This window comes from Musca domestica, unplaced genomic scaffold (assembly GCF_030504385.1).
Source record: "Musca domestica strain aabys unplaced genomic scaffold, Musca_domestica.polishedcontigs.V.1.1 81, whole genome shotgun sequence".
In the NCBI taxonomy this organism is placed as follows: domain Eukaryota; kingdom Metazoa; phylum Arthropoda; class Insecta; order Diptera; family Muscidae; genus Musca; species Musca domestica.
The window spans coordinates 1,341,815-1,365,748 of NW_026712412.1; the positions used below are offsets into that span (position 1 = coordinate 1,341,815).

Here is a 23,934-nt window from a genome sequence, read left to right on the forward strand (position 1 = left end):
GTTTGATTAGTCCTATCTTCTAAGAAAAATGCAGTGGAAGATGGATAAATGTATAAAATTTATTTAGCATTAGTATATACATAGATATGTATAATTCGTCCGATATCAGTAGGTGTCTCCGTTAATTTAAATTTCAATTTAATAGGTTTGCGGTCAAATTTTGTTTTTAATTTTTATTTATTTTTAGATTTTTTTTTTTGTGATAATGGTTGATTTTTGATTCGTAAGTATCTTTTTTTGAAATCATATATTTTGCGAAAAAAGAACATCTGATGAATTTCTTGAGTTAATTCCTAAAAAAACATCTTTAATTTTTTTCTGAAGAGTATTATATTTGTTATCATTCACCTCACTACATATTCCTATTTTTCCTTTATCTATATTATTGTTTAAAATTTGCCGAAGGTTATTGTCTAAGTCATGAGTAGATATATAAGATATAGAAGGTCAAAATAATTTGATGTTTAAATCTATTCCTTCTTGTTGCGATGAACAGTATCCAAATCAGAATCATTATTGTTATATAATGAGCTGCTGGTATCGTCAATATGGTTTATTTCCCTGTTTCATAATTTATTCTGATTAAAAAGTCGACAACATTGTTATCTTTACCCTTTACATAATTAACATCAATATTAAACTCACTAAGCTTAAACATCCACCTAAAGAGACGAGGATTTACATATCGGCCTTGTGCCTTTACAAAGAGCTACCTTAAGGGTTGGTGATCTGAAAAGACCTCAAACTTTATTTCATATAAATAGGGACGAAAATATCCTGTGCCCAAACAATTGTCAATAGCTCTTTTCCGGAGGTGGAATAATTTTTTTCGTGTTGATTTATAGTTCTGCTGGAATAGCAGATTGGGTGGCAGTTTTGTTAAAAAACGGCACCAACTGCATCACTGCTTGCATCTGTGAATAACTGGAAAGGCTTTCGGAAATCTGGGTACGTAAGTACCGGAGCTTAGGTCAATATATTTTTTCAAATGAATTTATGTAATTACTGTCATTAACTCGTACCCCCGTACTCAAATACTTTATCATCGGAAAAGCAACTTTAGAAAAGTCCTTGATAAATTTTCTTTAAAATCTTACCAAGCTAAGGAATAATGTTATTTCTTTTATATTTTGAGGTAGTTTTAGTTTCAAAATGGTTTATATTTTTCAAGGATTCGGCTTTACACCATAATTTTTCAATAAGTGGCCAAAATACATTGTTTCTTTTGCAAAAAATTTGCAAAATAGAAAATATAAGAATGTCGTCCAAGTACACGACACATATTTTATTGATGAAATCTCAAAGAACCCTATTTATCAAGCGTTGAAAAGTTTCTGGTACATTTTTCAACCCGAAAGGCATCCGGACGAATTCATAATGGCGTGGAAAATGTAGTTTTTCATCTGTCTTCAGGTTTCACTAAAATTTGGTGGAATCTCTTTGCCAAATCTTCAGTAAAAAAAAATTGTGTTTTACCTAATATAAACTACTTTGTCTACAATTGTCTTTATTTCGTGTTGTACTATCTCGTCATTACCCAATATTTTGTCACCAGTGTATATTACATCACTATAAAACTTTAAAATCTTTCTAATGCTGATGCTTCGTCTTCGTCCAAGTTGGAAAATATGTGTTGCATTACAGTTTCGTCAATTGCTAAATGCTCTAATTTATATATTTCTTCTCTCTTATAGGGGCAGTACTTAAAAAATAATATCGCCTTCCAATTGATTATTAATGTTTCAGATCGTAAATCTATTTGTGCTTTTAAAGGACGTAATATATTCTGTCCTAGAATCGAATGGATATGGATGTTTCTTGTACGTTATTTCTAATGAGATCCTGTTATTCAAGTAAATTTTACGCATTTCTTAACTTTGATACATTTCTGTTTATAAGAACGGAAGCCAAATTTACATCTATGTTGTTTAAGAAAGATTCCATAAAACTTTAAATTAAAAATTAAGAATAATAAACACATCTGATAATAACGATATAATACAAAGCAAAACTTTGACCAATATTCATGTTTACAACCCTAAGACCAAAGATTACACCACAGGAAAAACTTTATTTTTCTTTTAATGGATAGCCGACAAAAATGTTTAAGCAGAAAAATAAAATAAATAAAGATGGACAAGACTTTTAAAAAAAAAAATACAAGATATTGAAAAGACCCATTACAGAAAGGTAAACTAGAGAATCAATTTAAATAGTAACTTTGAACAGATATAACCAATAATATCAAAAAAAACTAATCGAAATACAGTTACTTATTACTATAAACGACAATTTAAAAAACGAAAAAAAATACTCAAATTCCATATTCCCAGGATCATGGTACACAACAATAGCATTGAAATAAATAATATTGGCACCAACCAGGGATATCTAATATTTTCTGTCAAATCGTTGGAACTACCCACTGAATTCGGGAATTCTTGCTTACAAATTAATATAACAGATATAGACAAAACAAACAACATATTTCACAAACATTTATTGAACTACCCGAAATCATAATACCTTAATAATTTTTACACTAAATTGCTACTTCAATCTTTAAGTTTCTATTTGGAACCATAAATGAGGGAGGTCTAACAAATGTCAAGCAAAATTCAATAATTGGAAGATATCGAAATGGGTATGTAAATGTATAGACTATGAAAGTTTATTCCCAAATGGTTAAATTATGACAAGTGGAAAAAAACGTTATACTTATAATTTCGCATACCGTAATAACTTTAAATTTTTTAATGTTTTAAGGAATATGAATACCAATTTAATGGCAATGGATACCAACAACATTACATGAGCACTTCATCTTATGTTGAAATGAGTAATAAAATTGAGACTGATACAAACTTAGAAATTATTGATGAATGCATTTCCAAAAATTTGTTGCTTGCAAAACCAATATTATTTTAGCCTATAGTAACAACAGATTTAACAAAATATGTAGAACCCAACATAGTTGTAACTTAGAATCTAAGTAATACATGTTTCTAAATAAATTTTTAATTAAATACCAACATAATTATACAAGGCAAGATTTAGAAGACTCCAAAAGAATTTTAGTTTTATTTAATTCTTTGGTTCCTCTTCTATTGAGCTTACGATCTCGTCACTTGGGTAAAAAAAGGTTTTTTGTCATAGAAGTTATGTTTAAAATAACTTCTGGTTAGAATATCCCAGACAAAAAACAAGGGAATTGATAAGGATTGGTGGCTCTTTCCGAAACCTAGGTATTCCCTACCTTACCCCCTGGTAAACATTACCATCGTTCTCCACTAATAAACATAAATAAGAGATAAAGCCTGACCATTTTGCAACAACATTTTTAAAAGCAATAAAAGCACTTTAGATTTGGTTATTAAAAAAATTTCGGTTATAGTTTCACATTGATACACGCTAATTATCTAGTAAACGCCAACGACGGAGTGTTTAATTGGCTTTATCTCGAACGTATTGTGATATCTAAATATGCAATAAGGTGTTGTTTGAAATTCTAAATTAAGTGACACTGTTTCAGTTTCTGTTTCAAATGATGTCCTCAACATATCCTCTGAAGCCGAACCTTCCTTGATGGTAACTTTCACATCGAAAACCATTTCGAATTACTCAGCTAATATGAAAGAGTCAACGCTGGAAGGAAGATCTTTGCAAAATGTAAGTACATTATTCATAAAATACGTAAATAACATAACTCGGTCGTATTATAAATGAAATTTCGACCAAAAATTTAAACAGAGCCTACGTGTGTTAATGTATAAACCGTACCTGCTTTATTTTGATTCTTTCATTTTGTTTGGATTTTGAGAGTTTATACTCATTTTAAGTTGGTTGGGATGCAATTCTTGTTGGCTAGAAATTATGCTTGCAAATATTATCGATGATGACATATAAATATTCTCAAATTCCGAAATTTTTTAAAGTATCTAATAATTTGCCGTTTATCTCATTTCAACTTTTTACTGAAGGCCATTTTGCATTTTATTTTATACATCACATTTATATACAGTCGTAATTAATTAATTAATTAAAGTGTGTTCGCTTCGTTCGAATGGCCATATTGAACCTGGAGCCGAAGAAAGAGGTTTCATGTCTTATTCAGGTTATGGAGAGAACATGTCTTCTTAACCCAATTATAAAGGATTAAACACAGCGCGGACTTCGTCTAACCCAAAAAGATTCCACAATAGATCCAAAACTATATGGACAGAATACGGAAGATTATTAAAAAAGCTTAGGCAACACATGTTACAATCCTAGTGAAGTCATTTAAAGATAATCAACTCTAAAGAGTAATTCGGACAACGAACAAAGTTCTGAATAACAGGAGAAATTAGTAACAATAGGGCCAGATTTAAAAAACTCACACATTATATTGAGACAGCTGTCACAACAACCTTAAGGAAAATAAAGTTATAAAGTTGTTCAAGACGCCATTAGAAGTTTTTCGCCACTTTAGACAGCGGACTAGATAAGGTGTTTAGACTTTAGATGTGGATTTAATTTCCCATAAGTTAACCGGAATATTCAACACTTGCTTACAATTTGCGTACAAACTCAAGCCTCACATCTTTCTTTTTTAAACTATGGCAGTTAATACCATGATTAAGTTGAAAGTTGTCTACCATGTCCAAGTCTTCGTATAGCCACATAAAACGGTACTTTCCTTTATTCTCAATCGACATACTTCAAATTAATGCTTTCAAATTTCGTATTTGAAGTTCCTAGTGAGTACTACAATATGTGACAGAAAATCGTCTATGCTTGTCCTCGTCTACGTTTGGATTTATCTTAATTTTCTTATTTGAAGTCCAGGTGCTTACTCTGTATAAATCATCATTGATTGTCAATATACTGCTTTGCAAATTATGTGCATTAAAACCCATATACAACCACAGATCCTTGGTACACCACTATTTATAGGTAATTTTGCAGAGAGTACATTGTTGAGAACAAGTCAAAAAGCTGTAAGTTCGGCCGGGCCGAACTTTGAATACCCTCCACCATGTGGTACAAATTTGGCAATTTACAAAAAAAAAAAAAAAAAAAAAATCCGTTAAAAATTCTATTAATATCTTAAAAATACAGAACGTAGCCGTATATTAGGGTCTATACGACGACGTGGACTTACATAGGCAACATTGTCACAAGCTATTAAAATATTCAAATGCGAAACATGAAAAAAAAAACTGTTTATAATGTAGCTAAAATCATCCAAATACCGAATATAAGAAGGTACCATGGGGGTTATAAAACGTGGACCTGCACAGACAATTTTCTGTCATAGTATTCATTACGAAATTCAAATACCAAATTTGAAATAGTTCCGGTAAATAATGTCACTAAAATCATCAAAATACCGAATATCGGGGGTAACGTTATATGGGGGCTATACGAAGCCGTGGACCTGTACAGATAATTTTCTGTCATAGGCTGTAGTATTCATTACGAACTTTAAATACTAAATTTGAAATAGTTCCGGTAAATAATGTCACTAAAATCATTAAAATAACCAGTATAGGGAGCTACCGTTATATGGGGGCTATACGAAGATTTTCTGTCTTAGGATATAGTTTCCATTGTGAACTTCAAGTACCAAATTTGAAACACTTTCGGTAATGTTGCTAAAATCGTCAAAATACCGAATATCAGGGGGTGCCGTTATATGGGGGCAATACGAAGACGTGAACCTACATGACCCATTTTCTGATTTATCCTGTATTATATGTTACGAACTTCAAATACCAAATTTGAAACAATTCCCGTAAAAAATGTGGCTAAAATCATCAAAATACCGAATATCGGGAGGTACTGTTATACGAGGGCTATACGAAGACGTGAACCTACATGGCCCATTTTCTATACCAAAAGTCCTGCAAACATAATATACATTTGAGTAAAATTTTATCAACCTACTTCATTTCGTTCGGAAGCAAGAGTGATTTCCACATGTCATTGCTAAATCGACATAGAATTTTATACTGATCAAGAATATATATACTTTGTGGGGTCTAAAATGTATAATTCGAGGCGTTACAAACGAAATGACAAACTTAATATACCCTCCATACTATGGTGGAGGGTATAAAATTAGTTGGTGAGCGACTGGTAACTCAGATCTTCAGTGACATCTATAAAGGAAGTAAAACAAATAATTTTCCTCATAAATCCTGACTGTCGCTCAGTTAGTTATTCGCCGTTACTATGATAGTTATTGATTTATTTATGCATCAAATTTTTCATAATATAAGATATTAGTGGTAAAATTGATATAGGGCGAAAATCAATGTTGGATTTGGGTCCAAGTGAAAGTATCTGGGAAACAGATTTTGTAAAAGCCGTATCGAATACATATGTTATGAACGGTAAAAGTACTGGAAGCAGTATTTTTAAGAAATTTGTATTTATACCATCCTATCCCTCAGCATTAGACTTTATTGTATTGAATCTAGAAGGAACTCCTTTCTGGTCGATAAAACGAAAGTAGAATTCATTCAGGTTTCGTGCAATATTCAAATTAGTGAAGACATTTTCGTAATTGTTTGTAACATTATAACTAATTTAATAATAGGTGTGTTTGGTTACCCTAAAATTTGTAAAAATTGTTACAAATAGTTACTGGAAGTCATCTGTTAACCCGAAAGTTCTGCAAAAGAGAAGGGTCGGAGAGAGAAATTTTGACAGTTCTTTCAGTCGGAGTTGTCAAATTCTTGCTGGACAAATTTCTTTTTGCAATCACTTGCAACTCTTCTTCATCTCATTTATCGGCATTCAATCAGATGTTTTCTATTGCTTGTTTATTTCTTTTTGTGCTTTCAATTTGAAAATATTTTTTTTGGAATTTGCAAGACAAATTGTTTTTGGAGAACAACTTTACAAAGTGTGAATAACGTAAATATTAATATGCGATAGAAAAATAAAAGACTATTTCCAACATTTTTAGACAAACGCCGTATAAAGGATTCCGGGGAACACTTGATGTGTTCTATCTATCTTTCTTTCATTGCATATATTTTTCTATTGCTAATTTCCTTTTTATTTATAAAACTTTTAAAATTGGTGGTATTCCTTTCTTTTAATTCTTTTAATGGGGGACAAATTGGATTGTTTTGACAGATCAGCTGATTAGTTGCAAGCCTCTGCAGGAATACCGTCTATTTACTTTTCGCATTTTCCTTGCAAAAGAGAATAAAACAACCTTACTCTCTCAAAAAGATGTTGCTGGACAATTCCTACAGGAAAAGTAAACAGACACACATAATACTTAAAACTAATTTAATAGTAATTTAAATTGTTAAGAGATTTCCGACCTCTTGAATTGTTTCCATCTTTTGTACGCTAGATCTCTCCCAATTATTATTATTAGTATTATTATTATTATTATTATTATTATTATTATTATTATTATTACTATTATTATTATTATTATTATTATTATTATTATTATTATTATTATTATTATTATTATTATTATTATTATTATTATTATTATTATTATTATTATTATTATTATTATTATTATTATTATTATTATTATTATTATTATTATTATTATTATTATTATTATTAATATTATTATTATTATTATTATTATTATTATTATTATTATTATTATTATTATTATTATTATTATTATTATTATTATTATTATTATTATTATTATTATTATTATTATTATTATTATTATTATTATTATTATTATTATTACTATATATAACATATTCAAAGGTTTTTCAAATTATGTTTGAAAAACATGAGACAATCAACTTGGACGATTTTAGTATTTCGTTTGTAAAATTAAAACTATAAGGCTCATTGTGGTGATATGGAAATGTATTACTGAAGATATTAGCTGATTATTTTTTTTTTAAGAAATTGCTGATTTAATTATTTTTTAGTTAGCACTGGCATGGTCTTCATTTACAAAAAACAAATCTGAATCAAACCCCTCACAAAAGCAATTTGGCTTGAAGTGACTTAAGGTTTTGGGAATGTTATTTCGTTCAAATGAGGAAAACAACTTCGTCAGAATTACGTCGTCATTTACTTTTGTAAGATTTCCTTTTTGAGTGATTAGACGCTATACGGAACTACTTGATGGAGGTATAATAGTTATTGAGTTGTATAAGATTTCTAAAATATCGTAGTATGGACTACTTGAGAAATTTGTTGTTTCAAAACATTGAGTTCATTTTCTATGTTATGCAATGTAGTTTGTATTCATTGTATCATGTCCAAAAAGAAACTTGTAACTTAAACTGTATCCACATATTTCATTTATTTCCGAACCTAGAGTGATTTCCACAAACGGACAGAAATACAGACGAACCTACATGGGTGAATCGATGTAAATTCTAGACAAACTTTAGTAAGCAATATAAACAAACTAGCGGTGTTTATTTAATGCTACTTTGTGTGTATATTAAATTGCATTAAAAATTAGTAATAATATTTAGTTTTCTTCAAGTTGCATTAATATTCCCTCTTAGCAACACTACTACTCCTTGGGCAAGGTCTACTACCCCTTTAAATAACTTTGTACAAAATTTTAAAGTTCGCCTTTACACGTGTAATAACAAGTCATAGTATTACCTATTACTGCCAAAACCCTTTCAACATAGGTAAAAGATTTCCACGGGCAACAACCAAATAAATATATAATCAACCAAAAAAAATTAAATTAAATGTGCTTTTATTTTTCTCTGTTCTTGGGGGCTTCTACAATTATAGTAATTCATTCATCGTAGCAAAAGTATGTGCTCTGTGGATTACTCCTAAAAGGACACACCTACCACTGTACAAACAAAAAACATGTACATACTGGGTTGACAGCCGAAACTGGGATCTTGTTGTTTCGGGTCAATCCGGTATCGTAGAACCCACTGCCTTGGGATTGCAACGGACTTCCAGGCAAAATAGATGAGATAGTTGAATTTATGAGTCGGAGGAATATTAAGATCGCAGCGGTGCAGCTGAAAAAAAATTACAGCCTACAACGTTGTTATGGTTAAAACGTACTAAGGAAGGATCGCAACAGAAGTGGAGGTGGGGGATTAGCGTTCCTGTTACACCATTCTGTTCAGTACAGACCTATCTCGCTTGAGCTAGTCTCTAGTGACCCATACATGGAATGTATGGGGTAGCAGTCAAGTATGGAACTGCCGAGGTAGAGGTGCTTAATGTGTATATCCCGCCGATTAATAGTTGTGAACCGATTAATAGCAATAACCGCCTGGTACTAGGGGATTTTAATGCCCACCATGAGTTGTGGCATTCCGTCCTAGGTAATGACCAGAGGGGATCAGCGCTGGCAGAGCAGATTGACTGCTCCACATTCTGCACGGTTAACGAGGATGCCCCCACCCGAATAAGAGGAGAGTGTCGCAGTTCGCCAGACTTAACCATAGTGTCACCCGGTCTGATAAATGACGTGACTTGGCAACCCGTCATTTCTCTTGGCTCAGACCATCTCCCGATAATCGTCTCCATAAGCAGGTCGCCCGATTTCATAACCTCTGAACGCCGCACTTTCCTTAACCATGGTTCCAGAGTTCAGAGAATTCACCAACACCCGCTTCAGAGAACTGCCCAACCCTTCTGATGTTCGGGTAGCAGAAAGGATTTTCCGAAACATCATCAAAGCTGCAGCCCCTCGCTATATAACTGCTGGTCGAATACCCGAGATAAGACCAAACTTCCCAGCAGAGGCAACGAGATAAGCAAACGAGCGTGATGATCTCCGTCGTACCGACCCTACTGATACTAGAATCAGTGATTTGACAGTGGAAGTCAACCGGTTGGTACAGGAGCATAAGAGGAAAAAGTGGCTAGACCATCTGAAGTGCTGCAACATTGGAACCGATATGAGTAAGGTGTGGGTAACGGTTAAGACGCTCTCGAACCCTGGAAAAAAGGATGATAGGACCTCAATCACTTTTAACGACGTAACGGTGACCGACAATTTGTCGAGCACCCCGAGAGCGATAGGGCGAAGCAAAGAGTACTACGTCGTATCAGATCTCTTCCCGTCGAGGAGGAACCACCACAGTTTACGATGGGTGATGTTGCAAATGTCATCCGTAACGCTAAGTCATCCAAAGCGTTGGGCCCGGACGGAAGTCGAGTACTTAACGGAAGTTCTCAATTTGTCGCTAGCCACCTACATAGTGTCCGAAACCTGGAAAATGGGCCGGGTCGGGCAAGGATGCCAGTAAAGGCGAACCAGAACCAGAACATTACGTGTGATAGAACAGTGTTGGTAGCCCTTGATTTCACGTTCGACAGCATGTTCAAGGCTTCCGCGCAAGCCACAGCTATCTGCGACAAGAGGAAAAGTAGGAACAAGGAACCAGATTAGCAGAACGCAAACACATGCATGTACTACTGCTACAACAACAACAACAAACCTACCACTGTTTTTGCTGTGTCTCTAAGCCAAACAAAGCCTCGGTCGTTATAGTACTCGGAATATAGTATTATTATTATTCTTAAAGTATATTATTATTATATTATTATTCTTAAAACAAGTTATTATGTTTCCGTTTCCGTGCCCTACAACTGGCTATCGTGGTTTTCGTAACACTTTTGATTTTTTTACCCTCCACTCGGACTGGAAGGTATATTAACTTTATCATTACGTTTGTAACATCCCTAAATATTCGCCGTAGACCCCATAAAGTATATATATTCATTCTGTAATGTTATATTCTGTCCGTCTGTTGAAATCACGTTAAAGCCCACATTATTTGACATATAGCGTCAAAATTTAGCAGAACAATTTGTATTGTTGGTACGATGATTAGTATTGAAAATGAGATATATCGGTTAATTTTGGTATAGCCCCCATGTAACAGTACCTCCCGATATTCGGTATTTTGATGATTTTTGCGACATTTTTTCACAGATTTGTCTAAAAATTGGTATTTTCGGTCAAAATAGGTTCTAGCTCCGGTGGCGAAAATTGCATGTATAGGTCCATGATTTGGTATAGACCCCATATAACGGTGCCTCCCGATTTCGGTATGTTGATGGTTTTTTGCCACATTTGTTTACTAATTTGATCTGAAAATTGGTATTTTTAGGTCATAAAGGGTCATAGTTTTTTTGGCGAAACATTGTATATATAGGTCCACGCTTTGGTATAGACCCCATATAACGGTACCTGCCGATATTCGGCATATTAGTGGTTTTTCACACATTTCTTCGATATCCAGATATTCTGTATATTTATGATTTTTGCCACATTTCTTCGCGGATTTGTCTAGAAATTGGTATTTGTGGGTCAAAATGGCTTCTAATATTTCCTTCACCCTAAGGTGGAAGGAAGGAAGTTCGACCCGGCCGAACTTAATGTATTTTTACTTGTTTAACTTCTAATCCTACTATTTTAATCCGTTCCGTTCCGTTATTTTTGCGGGCAAAATGCATACTCAGATTATGCGTATTTTACGATACACTGTAAATAATTTTCAGAATTTTAGACAAACCGTTCCATGTGGGGAGAGGAGCTCGATGCCTAGTTCCTAAAACTACAAGTAGCTGACGTCAGAACACTATGGGAAAACTAAAGTTTGAAAAATGCCTTACTCACCTATGTGATGATAAAGAGTGAAATGAGGACGATCAATAGCAATCTAGGTCACTATGGCCTTCGCGTGAATCAACCGTAAAAATAAATACAGATTTAATTAATATTTATACTCTGCAACGCCATGTGTTGAGGGTATTATAAGTTTGATTGGGCCAAAAATTATGTAACACCTCGAATTATTGGTTTCCCACAGAGGAAAGAAAAAAATCATATATAGAAGTTTTTGGAACCGTCCATGGCCCTATGGGCTAGATTACTGTACAAATTGAAAATAAAATAAAATAAAAAAATAAAAATATGGATCTTCCTATCTCGCCGAGCTGAGTCGACATACAAATGTATGTCTGTCCATGTTAATTTGTAATCAATTACGACGTTCAGTGCGCCATGATATAATTTAAAAGCAAAATCTTTCAAAATGGTTTTGGACATAAGGGGGATTCTAACACATTGTAGTGTTGTAGAGCATCACATTGTCGGGCCCGCACGACTATAGCCTTTGCTTACTTTTTCTTGATATACTTTGTTGTTGTTTATTGAGTAAAATTATCTTTGTGTAATTGTTGGTTCTTATTGTTCATACGATTTAATCCGCTTGTGCTTCTAACACGGCCATCATAACCAAATGCTTAGACGACAGGAACATTCGATTCTAACTAACTCAGTGGGAGAACTACCTATGTGCAATTTTGTGGAAGTTACTGAAATCATATTTACAGAAATCTATATTAATTTTATGAAAATACACTTCTATATGACATGTAAGATTCAGAATTTTTTATCGAAAAATTCATGAAATCTGTAGAAATGTTTTGTAAAAATCACCTGCGAACAAAAAATATCTAACAGGAGGATTAGGATTCGAAAAACTCAAAAATGTTTGTCAAGTCACTGTAAAAGTAATTCACAGTTGTGATAAATGACTGACAAATTGAGAGTAATTAATTTGTGGCAATTGTGACATTGAGTTCATTTTCTGTATTATGCATTGTAGTTTGTATTCATTCTATCATGTCCAAAAAGAAACTTGTAACTAAAACTGTATCCACATACTTCATTTCGGACAAAAATACGGACGAACATACATGGGTGAATCGATGTAAATTCTAGGTAAACTTTAGTAAGCAATATATAAAAAATAGCTGTGTATATTTAATACTGCTTTGTGCGTGTATTAAATTGCATTAAAAATTAGTAATAATATTTAGTTTTCTTCAAATTGCTTCAATATTCCCTCTTAGCAACACTACTACACCTTGGGCTAGGTCTACTACCCCTTAAAATGACCTTGTACTTCGTACAAAATGTTCAAGTTCGCCTCTACACGTGTAAGAGTAATAACAAGTCATAGTATTAAATCTGTATAAAATACTTTGCACATACTAGCAAATAAACAGCCGCCATAAAATACCACATGCGAACAATTCGGTGATCTTGTGCGCTGACGCATACGATAATGTGTGAGATAATAAAGGTTACGACCTACACGCACAGATATCGATGCGCTCAGTATACGCACAAGACCACTTGAATGAAACGACAAGCAGCACAGCAATGTTCTCCATTCAATATTAGAATAGATAAGAATAATTGTGTGGCTGTGATTAGGTTAAGATAGATTAGTCTCAGTAGAACTTAGGAAACATATTTTTAAATTAAAACTAGAATTGAATCAACAGCCAAACCATTCGATTGGTTTTCTTTTCTCATAACCGAATAAAGTATAGAGTTGACAATCGAATAGGGAGATTGGACTCTATTATCAAAAACAAACTCCTACTGCCAAAACCCTTTCAACAAAGTAAAGTTTTCCACGGACAACAAGCAAATAAATATATAATCAACCAAAAAATTTAATTAAATGTGATTTTATTTTTCTCTGCTTTTAAGGCAATCTACCATTATTGTAATTCATTCATCATAGCAAAAGTATGTGCACTATGGATTACTTCTTAAAGGACACACCTACCATTGTTTTTGCTGTGCCTCTTAGCTAAACAAAGCCTCGGTCGTTATAGTATTCGGAATATAGCACTATTATTATTAAAAACACCTTTGGTACAAATGTAACTATTTGTTTTTCGAACTTCTTAAAGCATGTTATTATGTTTCTTGCTTTGTGCTGAATAATTGATATTGTTCAACCTATCGTTCCCGTGCCCTACAATTGGCTATAGTGGTTTTCGTAACACTATTGTTTTTTATACCCTCCACCTTGGAATGAAGGGTATATTAACTTTGTCATTGCGTTTGTAACATCCCTAAATATTCGCCTTAGACTCCATAAAGTATAATCAATATTAAATCAACATTAAATTCTAAGTCGATTTAACGATGTCCGTCTGTCTGTTCATCTGTCTGTCGCTCCGTCTGTCTGTTGAAGTCACGATACATCCCACATTATTTGATGTAAAGCGTCAAAATTTAACAAAACAATTTGTATTGTGTCTACGATGTTTGGTATTAAAAATGAGATATATCGTTTAATTTTGGTATAGCCCGATATTCGGTATTTTGATGATTTTTGTCACATTTTTTCACGGATTTGTCTAAAAATTGGTATTTGTGGGTCCTATTGGGTTCTAGCTCGATATTTTGCACATTTTCCCATGAATAGTCTAAAAAATGGTATTTGTGGATCAAAATGGGTTCTAATGTTTCCTTTACCATAAGGTAAGGGTATTAAAAGTTCGGCCCGGCCGAACTTGATGTCTTTTTACTTGTTTCACTTCTAATCCTATTCCGTAAGAAGATTTTTGCGGGCAAAAAATGCATACATAGATTATGCGTATTTTACGATACACTGTAAATAATTTCAGAATTTTAAACAAACGGTTCCAGGCGGGGCGAGGATCTCGATGTTGAGATCCTAAAACTACAAGTAGCTGACGTCAGAACTTTATTGGTAAACTAAAGTTTGAAAATGCCTTATTCACCTATATGATGATAAACAGTGAAATGAGGACGATCTAGGTCACTATGGGCTTCCCGTGAATCACCTGTAACAACAAATACAGTTTTAAATAATTTTATACCCTACTATACTATGTGTTGGGGGTATTATCAGTTTGATTGTGCCAAAAATTATGTAACACCTCGAAATATTGGTTTCCCACATAGGAAAGGAAAAAGTCAGGTATAGAAATTTTTGAAATCGTCGATGGCCCTATGGGCTAGGTGACTGTTCAAATTGAAAATAAAAAAAAAATAAAAATATGGACCTTCCTATCTCGCCGAGCTGAGTCGACATACAAATGTATGTCCGTCCGTCCGAAATCTTAAAAAAGGGGTAGTGTTGTAGAGCTTCACATGGTCGGCTCCACACGACTATAGCCATTGCTATCTTTGTACAAAGGTTTTTTTAGAAGTAGAACTTCAGGAGTTGTCAGAATTTTGAAAAGGCACCAATTGTAAAAGCTAATTCTTGCGAAACATCATTACATTTGACATTATGTACAAAGTCATTTTAAAATATATTAAACGGTATCCAAAGAAGGGGAAATCATCCGTTTTACAAGAATATTAACGTACGTAAATGAAAGTTAAGTGTTAAATTGAAGATTCCGCCAGCACTTGCAACAAATCACAGTGTTGCAAAGTTCATTCGAGGTAGTGGATAACGATCGTGCTTATATGTGTATGTCGCTTCATTTGAAGATCAGTGCAACCATCCAATTGTTGGTTCTTATTGTTTATGCGATGTATTCCGCACACCATTGTCGCCATCATCATTCTAAAGTTTCCAACGCATATGAAAAGTAGAGGAAACGAAAATGTAAATAAAGCGGCCATCAGACTATGCATTTTTTAAATTCATAAGCAAATGCTTAGACGACACGAACATTCGATTCTAACTAACTCCGTAGTAGTAGCAAAGAATGTTAAATTTCGCTCCACACAATCGATTACTGTGAACTGTGGATCGGTGATCCAGTGATAGAAACAATTAAAAATGCGTAGCATCTGCCTTACGATTGTACATTCCAACATAGCCGGTGAACAGAGCAGTGAAGCCAATGCTTATGATGATGAAAATTATTTCCGTGACGAAGGAAAAAAGCAAGACGTAGTCGACCATGATAGTCTTTGCCCAATTTTTGCTAAGCAAGAAAGAGTAATGGGGGCTATGGTATATTTTCGATATCCGAACGAAAACTGGCCTATACCTAAATTACGCTTTTCCGTATAGAAAAGTATAAGCTCGAAGTACCCAATGATTCTAATGAGAATTCCTAAATACAAATTGTAGATGGGAGCTGGTTCACTAATGATCCAGCCGATAACAGTGCTGTCCACTATCAATGATCCTAATATATATATATATATATAGGTGTTCCCTGTAGCAGAATATTCGGATAAAGAACTTTACCTTGTAGTAGGTCAACAGAGCGAAAAGAAAGGGATCAGGGTTGGCCAGACGAGGATTTGGCAATTGTTGTATGGTGTTTTGTTTGATGGAAAATGTATTCAGATTTTCTGCAATAGTCGGTAGAACCAGAACATTGGATTCCATTGTCTGCTTAGAGTCCAATAAAGAACTGATACGATTGTGACGTTGCGTTCTGGAAATTTGCGCAATGGCCCGAAATTGAAGCTCGAATCACATTCGCGCCTACGCCCACTATTTTCTTAAAACGTCCTGCTTCTGAAGCAGAATATATTAGGGCTGTAGTTAGATAAGTAGTATTTTTGTGCACAAACCAACTTTTCTGCACTGTGTGGTATGATAGAAGCCGTTTATAGCAAAGATTCGAATTAGGTTGCAGTTAAAAACTTTTTTTTTTGGTAGAATAAGTAATAAAGACAAAAGAGATGTTTTTGGGTTTAGAAAGTGGATAGGAACCCTATAATTTTTAGAGGTTCGACGTAATCGATGCCCAAATCACACGCAAGCTTTCTTCTGTAAGAAATCCTCAAGTTTGGTTTCCAACGCACCATACAGTTCTAAGTCAATTTCTGAGGACGCAGTATAAGTAGAATGTAATCCCAGGTTTCAGTCGACACATCATCATTTTTCTTTCTGGTTTCATTAACCTTGCACTAGTTTCTTTGTCGAAATTGGTCATTCAGCACAATTATTTTCATAAGTGGAAAATAATGCAGTACATTCTAGCTGAAAGTTTCATTGTGTAAACTAGGACACACATTCATTGGCATCTCCACTACATTTGTTATTTAAATAACATAAACACTCATTAAATGGCGGAAAATAATTCCCTGAAACAAAATATCCATTAAAAACTACCTGTGACCGGAATTTTCATTTGTGCATAATGTGAAAGATGAATTTTTGGAAATTTCAGCTTGATTCGAAACATTCGATACGATCTTTGTATACTAGGGTCGAGGGATGTGCAATTTTGTGGAAGTTACTGAAATCATATTTACAGAAATCTATATTAATTTTATGAAAATACACTTCTCTATGACATGTAAGATTCAGAATCTTTTATCGAAAAATTCATGAAATCTGTAGAAATGTGTTGTAGAAATCACCTGCGAACAAAAAATATCTAAAAGGAGGATTGGGGCCGAAAAACTCAAAAATATTTGGCAAGTCACTTTAAAAGTAATTCACAGTTGTGATAATTAACTGACAAATTGATAGTAATTAATTTGTGGCAATTGTGACGACGATGATCCTCTGTTGGTGTTGAAAAGAGGCAAATAGACCGATCGTAGATGTAATGTTTGCTGTGACACAGCACTTTCTTTGCTGCTTTTCCTCGTGAAGGAAGGAGATAGATTGTAAAATCCGGGTCGATCAGACCAATGTTTGCGGAGCAATGTTAAAAGTAGAGTTAAAAAAATTAAAGAAAATCACAAATTAATTAATATTTTGAAATGGTGGTGAATGGCTTGTGGAACAATAACGCCTAGGACGTAAAGCGTTCATATTTTACGGATGGGCAAACATTCAAAATATCTTCCGCACACACTTCTCGTTTCTCAAAGTCATCCTGAAAATTCTTGACTAAATTACGTACGCTTTATTTACGACGAACATTTTTTTTCTTTTGGTGTTCCTATTCTGTTGAAGCATGTACACAGTTTGTATATCTGCAACAAAACACAAAACAGAACTTATTGCAAAATGATAACAACATTACTATATCTCAGATTGTCCATTAGAGTTCTTATAAGTTCCCCTAACCATGTCGGTCTGTTTGTCCGCCAAAAGGTAGACTTGAGGGGGTACTATTACATGGAAAAAATTTTAAAATTTGAAGATATGTTCAAATTTTTATTTTAAATCCTTTGAAATATGGTTAAATCAGGAGGTACCTTTATATGGGCATTTCTCCGAGACATCAACCTATATTAAAAACATTCTTCTACCCCTTATAATCCAATATGACAAATAGAGACCAAATCAAAAATATAGCAGAACAACAACATGCTATGTCAAACTGAAAAAAAAAATTCGCGTGATTTAAAGGAGTAAAAATAGTTTTATCCACCATATTTTTCATCATAGTATAATTTAATGACGATTCAAAAAATATTCGGTCCCGTGCTATTTTCATATATTTGTTCATATTTGCACAATTTATTTCATATAGATGTATATCCCAAATCTGCGTTTCTAACCAATATTCTCTTGGGAGTTACAAATTCAATAGAATACAAAATTTTCTTTTCTGACTACACATTATATGTGAAAGTGGACTTGGGGGTGGGGACTTTAGTTAAATAAATTCCTATGTGGCAATTATCTGTATGATGGTTCCCTAACCCCTTAGAGACAAAGATGCCAAATAAGGGCCTAACAATGAAAAAAGTGGCCAAAAATAGCTTAAATCATTTGATGGTTACATAAATATGAAATCGGGATGTACCCTTATCGTGAGTTATGATCGATATCATGGCCTGCAAAAGTGATTTAAGGTATCTTGAATGTTTGTGAAGAATTTCTGGAAGGATAGAAATCCTTTTCTTACTGAGAGTCTCATTCGCTCTACTATTTTCCATCCTTTATATTTGGTTTTTTACTGATTGTACTCCCAAAGAATTTTGCATTTTGAGCTCTCATTGGACGGATTATTGTCACATGAAAGAAGTAGGTCCACGCTTTGAAACGAGCTCCATTAGGCTTTTTCTGTCATTTTTTGGTCGTTTAAATGTGTTCGCATCTTCCATCTGAACCACGATGTCGGCCCTGTAGTTGAAAGGTATATGTCAGTTAACATCGTATTTCGCACTTATTTTAAAATTCGATTCCACTGAAAATTTTTTTGGGTTGTTCCCGATTTGAGAATTTTCGCAATGAGATCTCTTTTTCGTGATTTTTTAGCTTTCTTTTGGTGTGACCGCGTTAAATTATTTTGATATCATCTATTCCGTTTCGCCACCACATAATTCTGTACTACACATCCATGTAACCCGCCATCAATTCAGTTCTCATGAAATCAAGTCAATTAAATAAATTGGTATTAATATTCGAATTCAAAAATAAAATATAAAAACACTACAAATGTACATTATCCTTTTTTTGATATTATCCTTTTCGGAGAGGAGACAAGTCCGAATTTGTGTGAATCGTTAAAATCAGTCCAGCGGTTCTTAAGTTATAAGCGTAGTAACTAACACAACTTACAATTATATATATAGATGTGTGTTTTTTAATTCGGTACTTCGGGTTTATAACCGGTTCTACCTCATGTAGCAAAATATTATCTATATAGCTCCACGTTTTATTTTAGAAATTTAAACGGAATTGTTTATAATTCGGTTCATAGATTTTATATAATTGGTTTTATCTCGTGTTGCAAAACTTTTTCTACATAGGTTGACTTTTTTCTGAAGCCTTCATATAAGGGTGTAGGTCCAGTTTTTCATATAGCCTCCATATACCTGTACTTATCTTTCAGATAGTTTTCATTTAAATATCCAAAATGCTCATGCCAATCTTTTAAACATATCTCGTGAATTGATCTGCAATTTTTCTGTCTATTGAAATTACGTTACATCCCACATTATTTGTATTGTGTCTAGGATTGTTGGTATTGAAAATGACATATATCGGTCAACGTTTTGGTATAACATAACATTTGTCTAAAAATTGGTAAATGTACGACATAATAGGTTCTAGTTTCACTGGCGGAACATTGCATGTAAAGGTCCACGTTTTCGTATAGCCCCCATATAACGGTACCTCCCGATATTCGGTATTTTGATGATTTTTGCCACTTTTTTCCATGGATTTGTCTAAAAGTTGTATATGTAGGTCATAATGGGTTTTAGCTCCAGTGGCAGAATATTGTATGTATACGATCATATTTTCGTATAGCCCCCATATAACGGTACCTCCCGATGTTCGGTATTTTGAGGATTTTCGCCATATTTTTGTATTCGTATGTATGTGTCCTCTAAAATGGGTTTTCGCTCCTATAACCGCCATATCATGGTTTTGATAATCCTTGTCACAGTTACCCATGGAATTTTTTCAAATTTGGAATTTAAGACTTGCAATAGATAACAATTTTTGTAGTATAAAGTTGTCTAAACGTGCACCTTTTTATAACGGACATACTCACTTTATGTTTTGTTTTAAAGTTTAACTGCATTATCCAAACGGTCTTATTGGTATTTGTAGTTTAAAGTGGAAAACGGTTGAATTAAGATATTTGTATATAAAAATGTTTTCTTTGCCCAATGGTGAAGGTTATTAGAAATTCTACCCGGCCGAACTAATTATTTTTTTACTTGTTTTTAAGTAAAATTACACACCCTAAAACTGATGGTTTTATATGGAACTACATGACTACATCTCAAAAAATTGTTTTTTTTTTCGACATCAACAATCAGAATAGAACGAATTTAATGTATAAACTGGTAAAGAATGTTCATGTAAATACCTTATATATAAGTATGCAAAGCTTAATGTTGGTGTTTATTAGTGTTTCTACGAGTAAATAAAAACTGTAAATTATTATATCAAGAATTGCCGATGAAAATGCAGCGGCACCTAGAGTTGTGTTTGTAATGTGTTTCAAGGGGTGGCAAGAGGCCAGTAGTTTTCATATTTTGTCTGAATTGTCTGAATATGTCTATACCTCCTTGTATTCCCGCATAGTGATACCTATGACTTTTTTGAACTTTTTTGATTCAAAATTGTTGTTTGAAACATACAAAAGATGAAAACTACTGTAGCAAGATATCGCCTACATTGTAACTCATTTTGATGGTCTATGGTATTTTGAAGTTTTTAAGATATACTTGGTGCCCTTTTCCATAATGCAATATACAATAAAATTAAATTTGAATTTTAGAGCTCTTAAAGGGTTCTACCTTTCCTGACAGAACGAAGTACATAAATGTCAAGGTTTTCCTATAGCCCAAATATATCGGTACCACCCCTTTTATGGATTTTGAAAGCGACGCTTTCACTACTTTGCTCAGCGTTACGATAACTGCTCAATGGAGATATGTTGTATCAGAGTATATATTTTGGATGAAACAAAACGTAAACAAATGTAATGGGAGTTATGTTTATTCTCTTCGACAAGTTCACAGCAATATTTGGTTGTTGTCGGTGACTCTATATTTAGTTACAGTGTTGAAAAGTTTTTCTTTATATAGAACGACTTTTCAGCACTGTGCACAATAACAAACATGGGTTATATTTGCAAATTTAAATCTGTCTACTCCTAATTATTACCTCATTATGTATGGTTATGATTTGTCATTAATGTTTGTTTTAGTCCTACTAACCATGTCTCTGCCATTGTTGTTAGTTTGAAAAGATAACTGAAATGTTATTTTATAATAAATATCGAAGATGTTGAAACGCTCGGCTAATCCGGATGTTTGTTACACCCGCATGTGGCTTGGCATGTAATGTATTGTAGTTTTTTTTTTTTGTCGTGTGAGCTGAGTATGTTCAGTGAACTTTCAAAATCTTTTTTCTTATGCATACAGAATTTGTCATTATCGTACGTTTTTGACCAGTCTTCTTATTACCACGGGACAAACTTTGACAGGTGATGAGATGAAAGAGAACGCAATCAAATTCGTTTGAAAGTATCGCGTTTTATATTATATTACATTATACAATTTAATGAAAGACCCCTGCCTCTGCAGCTGACAATTGTTCTCGAATCTTTACGGTGCGCATTTAACATTATGATCTAATAATGCGATTTTTACATCACTCCTATTTACTCCTATACCACATTAAAAACTGTTCGCAAGGCACTATATTTATTCAATATTTACGTTAGTACTTATAACGCTATTGATATAATGTTGAAAGGAAGTGATTCCTTTACAATGTGGGCTTGTATTGTTGTATGGGAGCTAACGAATTTAACAGCTTACTACAGGCAGCAAAATCCCATATAACAATACCTTCAGATTTTCGATACCTTGACGATTTAGATCACATTTTTTAATACATATTTTTTTTAATTCGGTACTTCGGGTTTATAAACGGTTCTACCTCATATAGCAAAATATTGTCGATATAGCTCCACGTTTTATTTTAGAAATTTAAACCATATATTAAAAACGGAATTGTTTATAATTCGGTCCATAGATTTTATAATGGGTTTTATCTCGTGTTGCAAAACTTTTTCTATATAGGTTGACTTTTTTCTGAAGCCTTCATATAACGGTGTAGGTCCAGTTTTTCATATGGTCTCCATATACCTGTACCTATCTTTCAGATAGTTTTCATTTAAATATCCAAAATACTCATGCCAATCTTTTAAACATATCTCGTAAATTGATCTGCAATTTTTTTTTCACTTCGTAATTAACAATGTTTCAGTGTTTTGTGAATTAACTCCTTCCTTCAAAAAGTAATTTGAAAATTCTTATCTGTAATTTTTACGACAGACAGCAAATTTGACCTTAGATCCTGTACATACAAATTATTCTCCAATCTTGCTATACAACAACCTTTTGATTTTTTTGATTGATTTTTTTTTTTTTTTTTTTTGATTTAATACCTTCAATTATTGTTTGCCAATTCAAAACGTCTATTTTAGAAGATGATGTAATCGATATAACTGTATCTCCCCACGAAGTTCTCTACTTAGGATACGTAATGGGTTCTACCTCCTGTGTTAGATCATTGCCCGTTTCAAAGCCCCATGTTTCCGTACCCCTATGTTCCAGTACTTCCCTATATTTGGTATTTTGATGATATAAGCCACATTGGGTATTCTTATGATTAAGCACATTTTCATGAGAATTTTAAGGCAAAAGACTACAAGAATAGGCTCATTATTTCTTTCATTATAATAAGTATTTTGGTGAATTTAAACACAGCTAATTCTTCAATCAACCCATAATGTGGATGTTACAGATATATATATGGATAGAAGTAGCTCTTCATATAGATTTTGTAATTATATGTAATTCTGAAAGAAAATGTGGCTCAGTTTAACCAAGTACCGGATATCGTGGCGCTGTTATATACACATAGACAAATAAAGGTATGGACTAAAAAGTTTTAAAATTTTCCCTTCAGGCAGATGCCACTATTGTTGATCTTGGGCTAGTCAAGTCACTCAGGGCTAGTTAAGTCACTCGACTTCGAAAACAATTTATTAATTTTTCTGCTATTTAAGTTCTATATTTTTATATAATGTAAAAGTAAACAAAGTCGATGTTTCTTTTTTAATTGATAAATAATAAAGAATCATAAAAATATTTAATATTTGAGAGAATTGAGTGAGTCTACTGAACCTCTCTCACAGCACGAACGGCATCTATTGAATCACTTTTTTGAGAGATAATAGATGAGACAACTTTTTAGTCTATACCTTTATTTGTCTATGATATAAAGGCTATACGGAAACGTGTGCCGCTATCGCTCATTCACGAGCCTGTCATGCCTACTGACAAAATACACATATGTGCATAATGTATATAAATTGTAGAGTCTTGTGTTAAAATTTCGAGGAGTTATAAACAGAATGACAAAGTTAATTCCGTCCAAAGTAGGGTTGACAACAATGAAATCTTTTGTAATAAATCGAAGATAATGGGTTATGTGTTGCCAGTCCACAATGTAAAGGAATCACTTCCTTTCAACATTATATCAATAGCGTTATAAGTTGAATACATATAGTGCCTTGCGGACAGTTTTTAATGTTGTATAGGAGTAAATAGGAGTGATGTAAAAATCGCATTATTAGATCATAATGTTAAATGCGCACCGTAAAGACTCGAGAACAATTGTCAGCTGCAGAGGCAGGGGTCGTTCATTAAAATGTATGATGAAATATAATATAAAACGCGATACTTTCAAACGAATTTAATTGCGTTCTCTTTCATCTCATCACCTGTCAAAGTTTCTCCCGTGGTAATAGGAAGACTGGTCA

The 23,934-nt window shown here is 33.3% G+C and overlaps 1 protein-coding gene across 6 annotated transcripts in view; it reads left to right on the forward strand.

Moving 5' to 3' along the window:
- LOC101892885 (putative FERM domain-containing protein FRMD8P1) overlaps positions 1-23,934 on the forward strand; it is a 1,829,920-nt gene that overhangs the window by 347,448 nt on the left and 1,458,538 nt on the right. For all 6 annotated transcript variants that reach the window (XR_009344135.1, XR_009344136.1, XM_059131212.1 and 3 more), the window contains exon 6: positions 3,533-3,669. Coding sequence is in view for 4 of the 6 variants with exons in the window: in XM_059131212.1 (XP_058987195.1) it covers positions 3,533-3,669 (137 nt within the window). In the remaining 2 variants the exon portion in view is untranslated. The remainder of the gene's footprint in view (positions 1-3,532; positions 3,670-23,934) is intronic.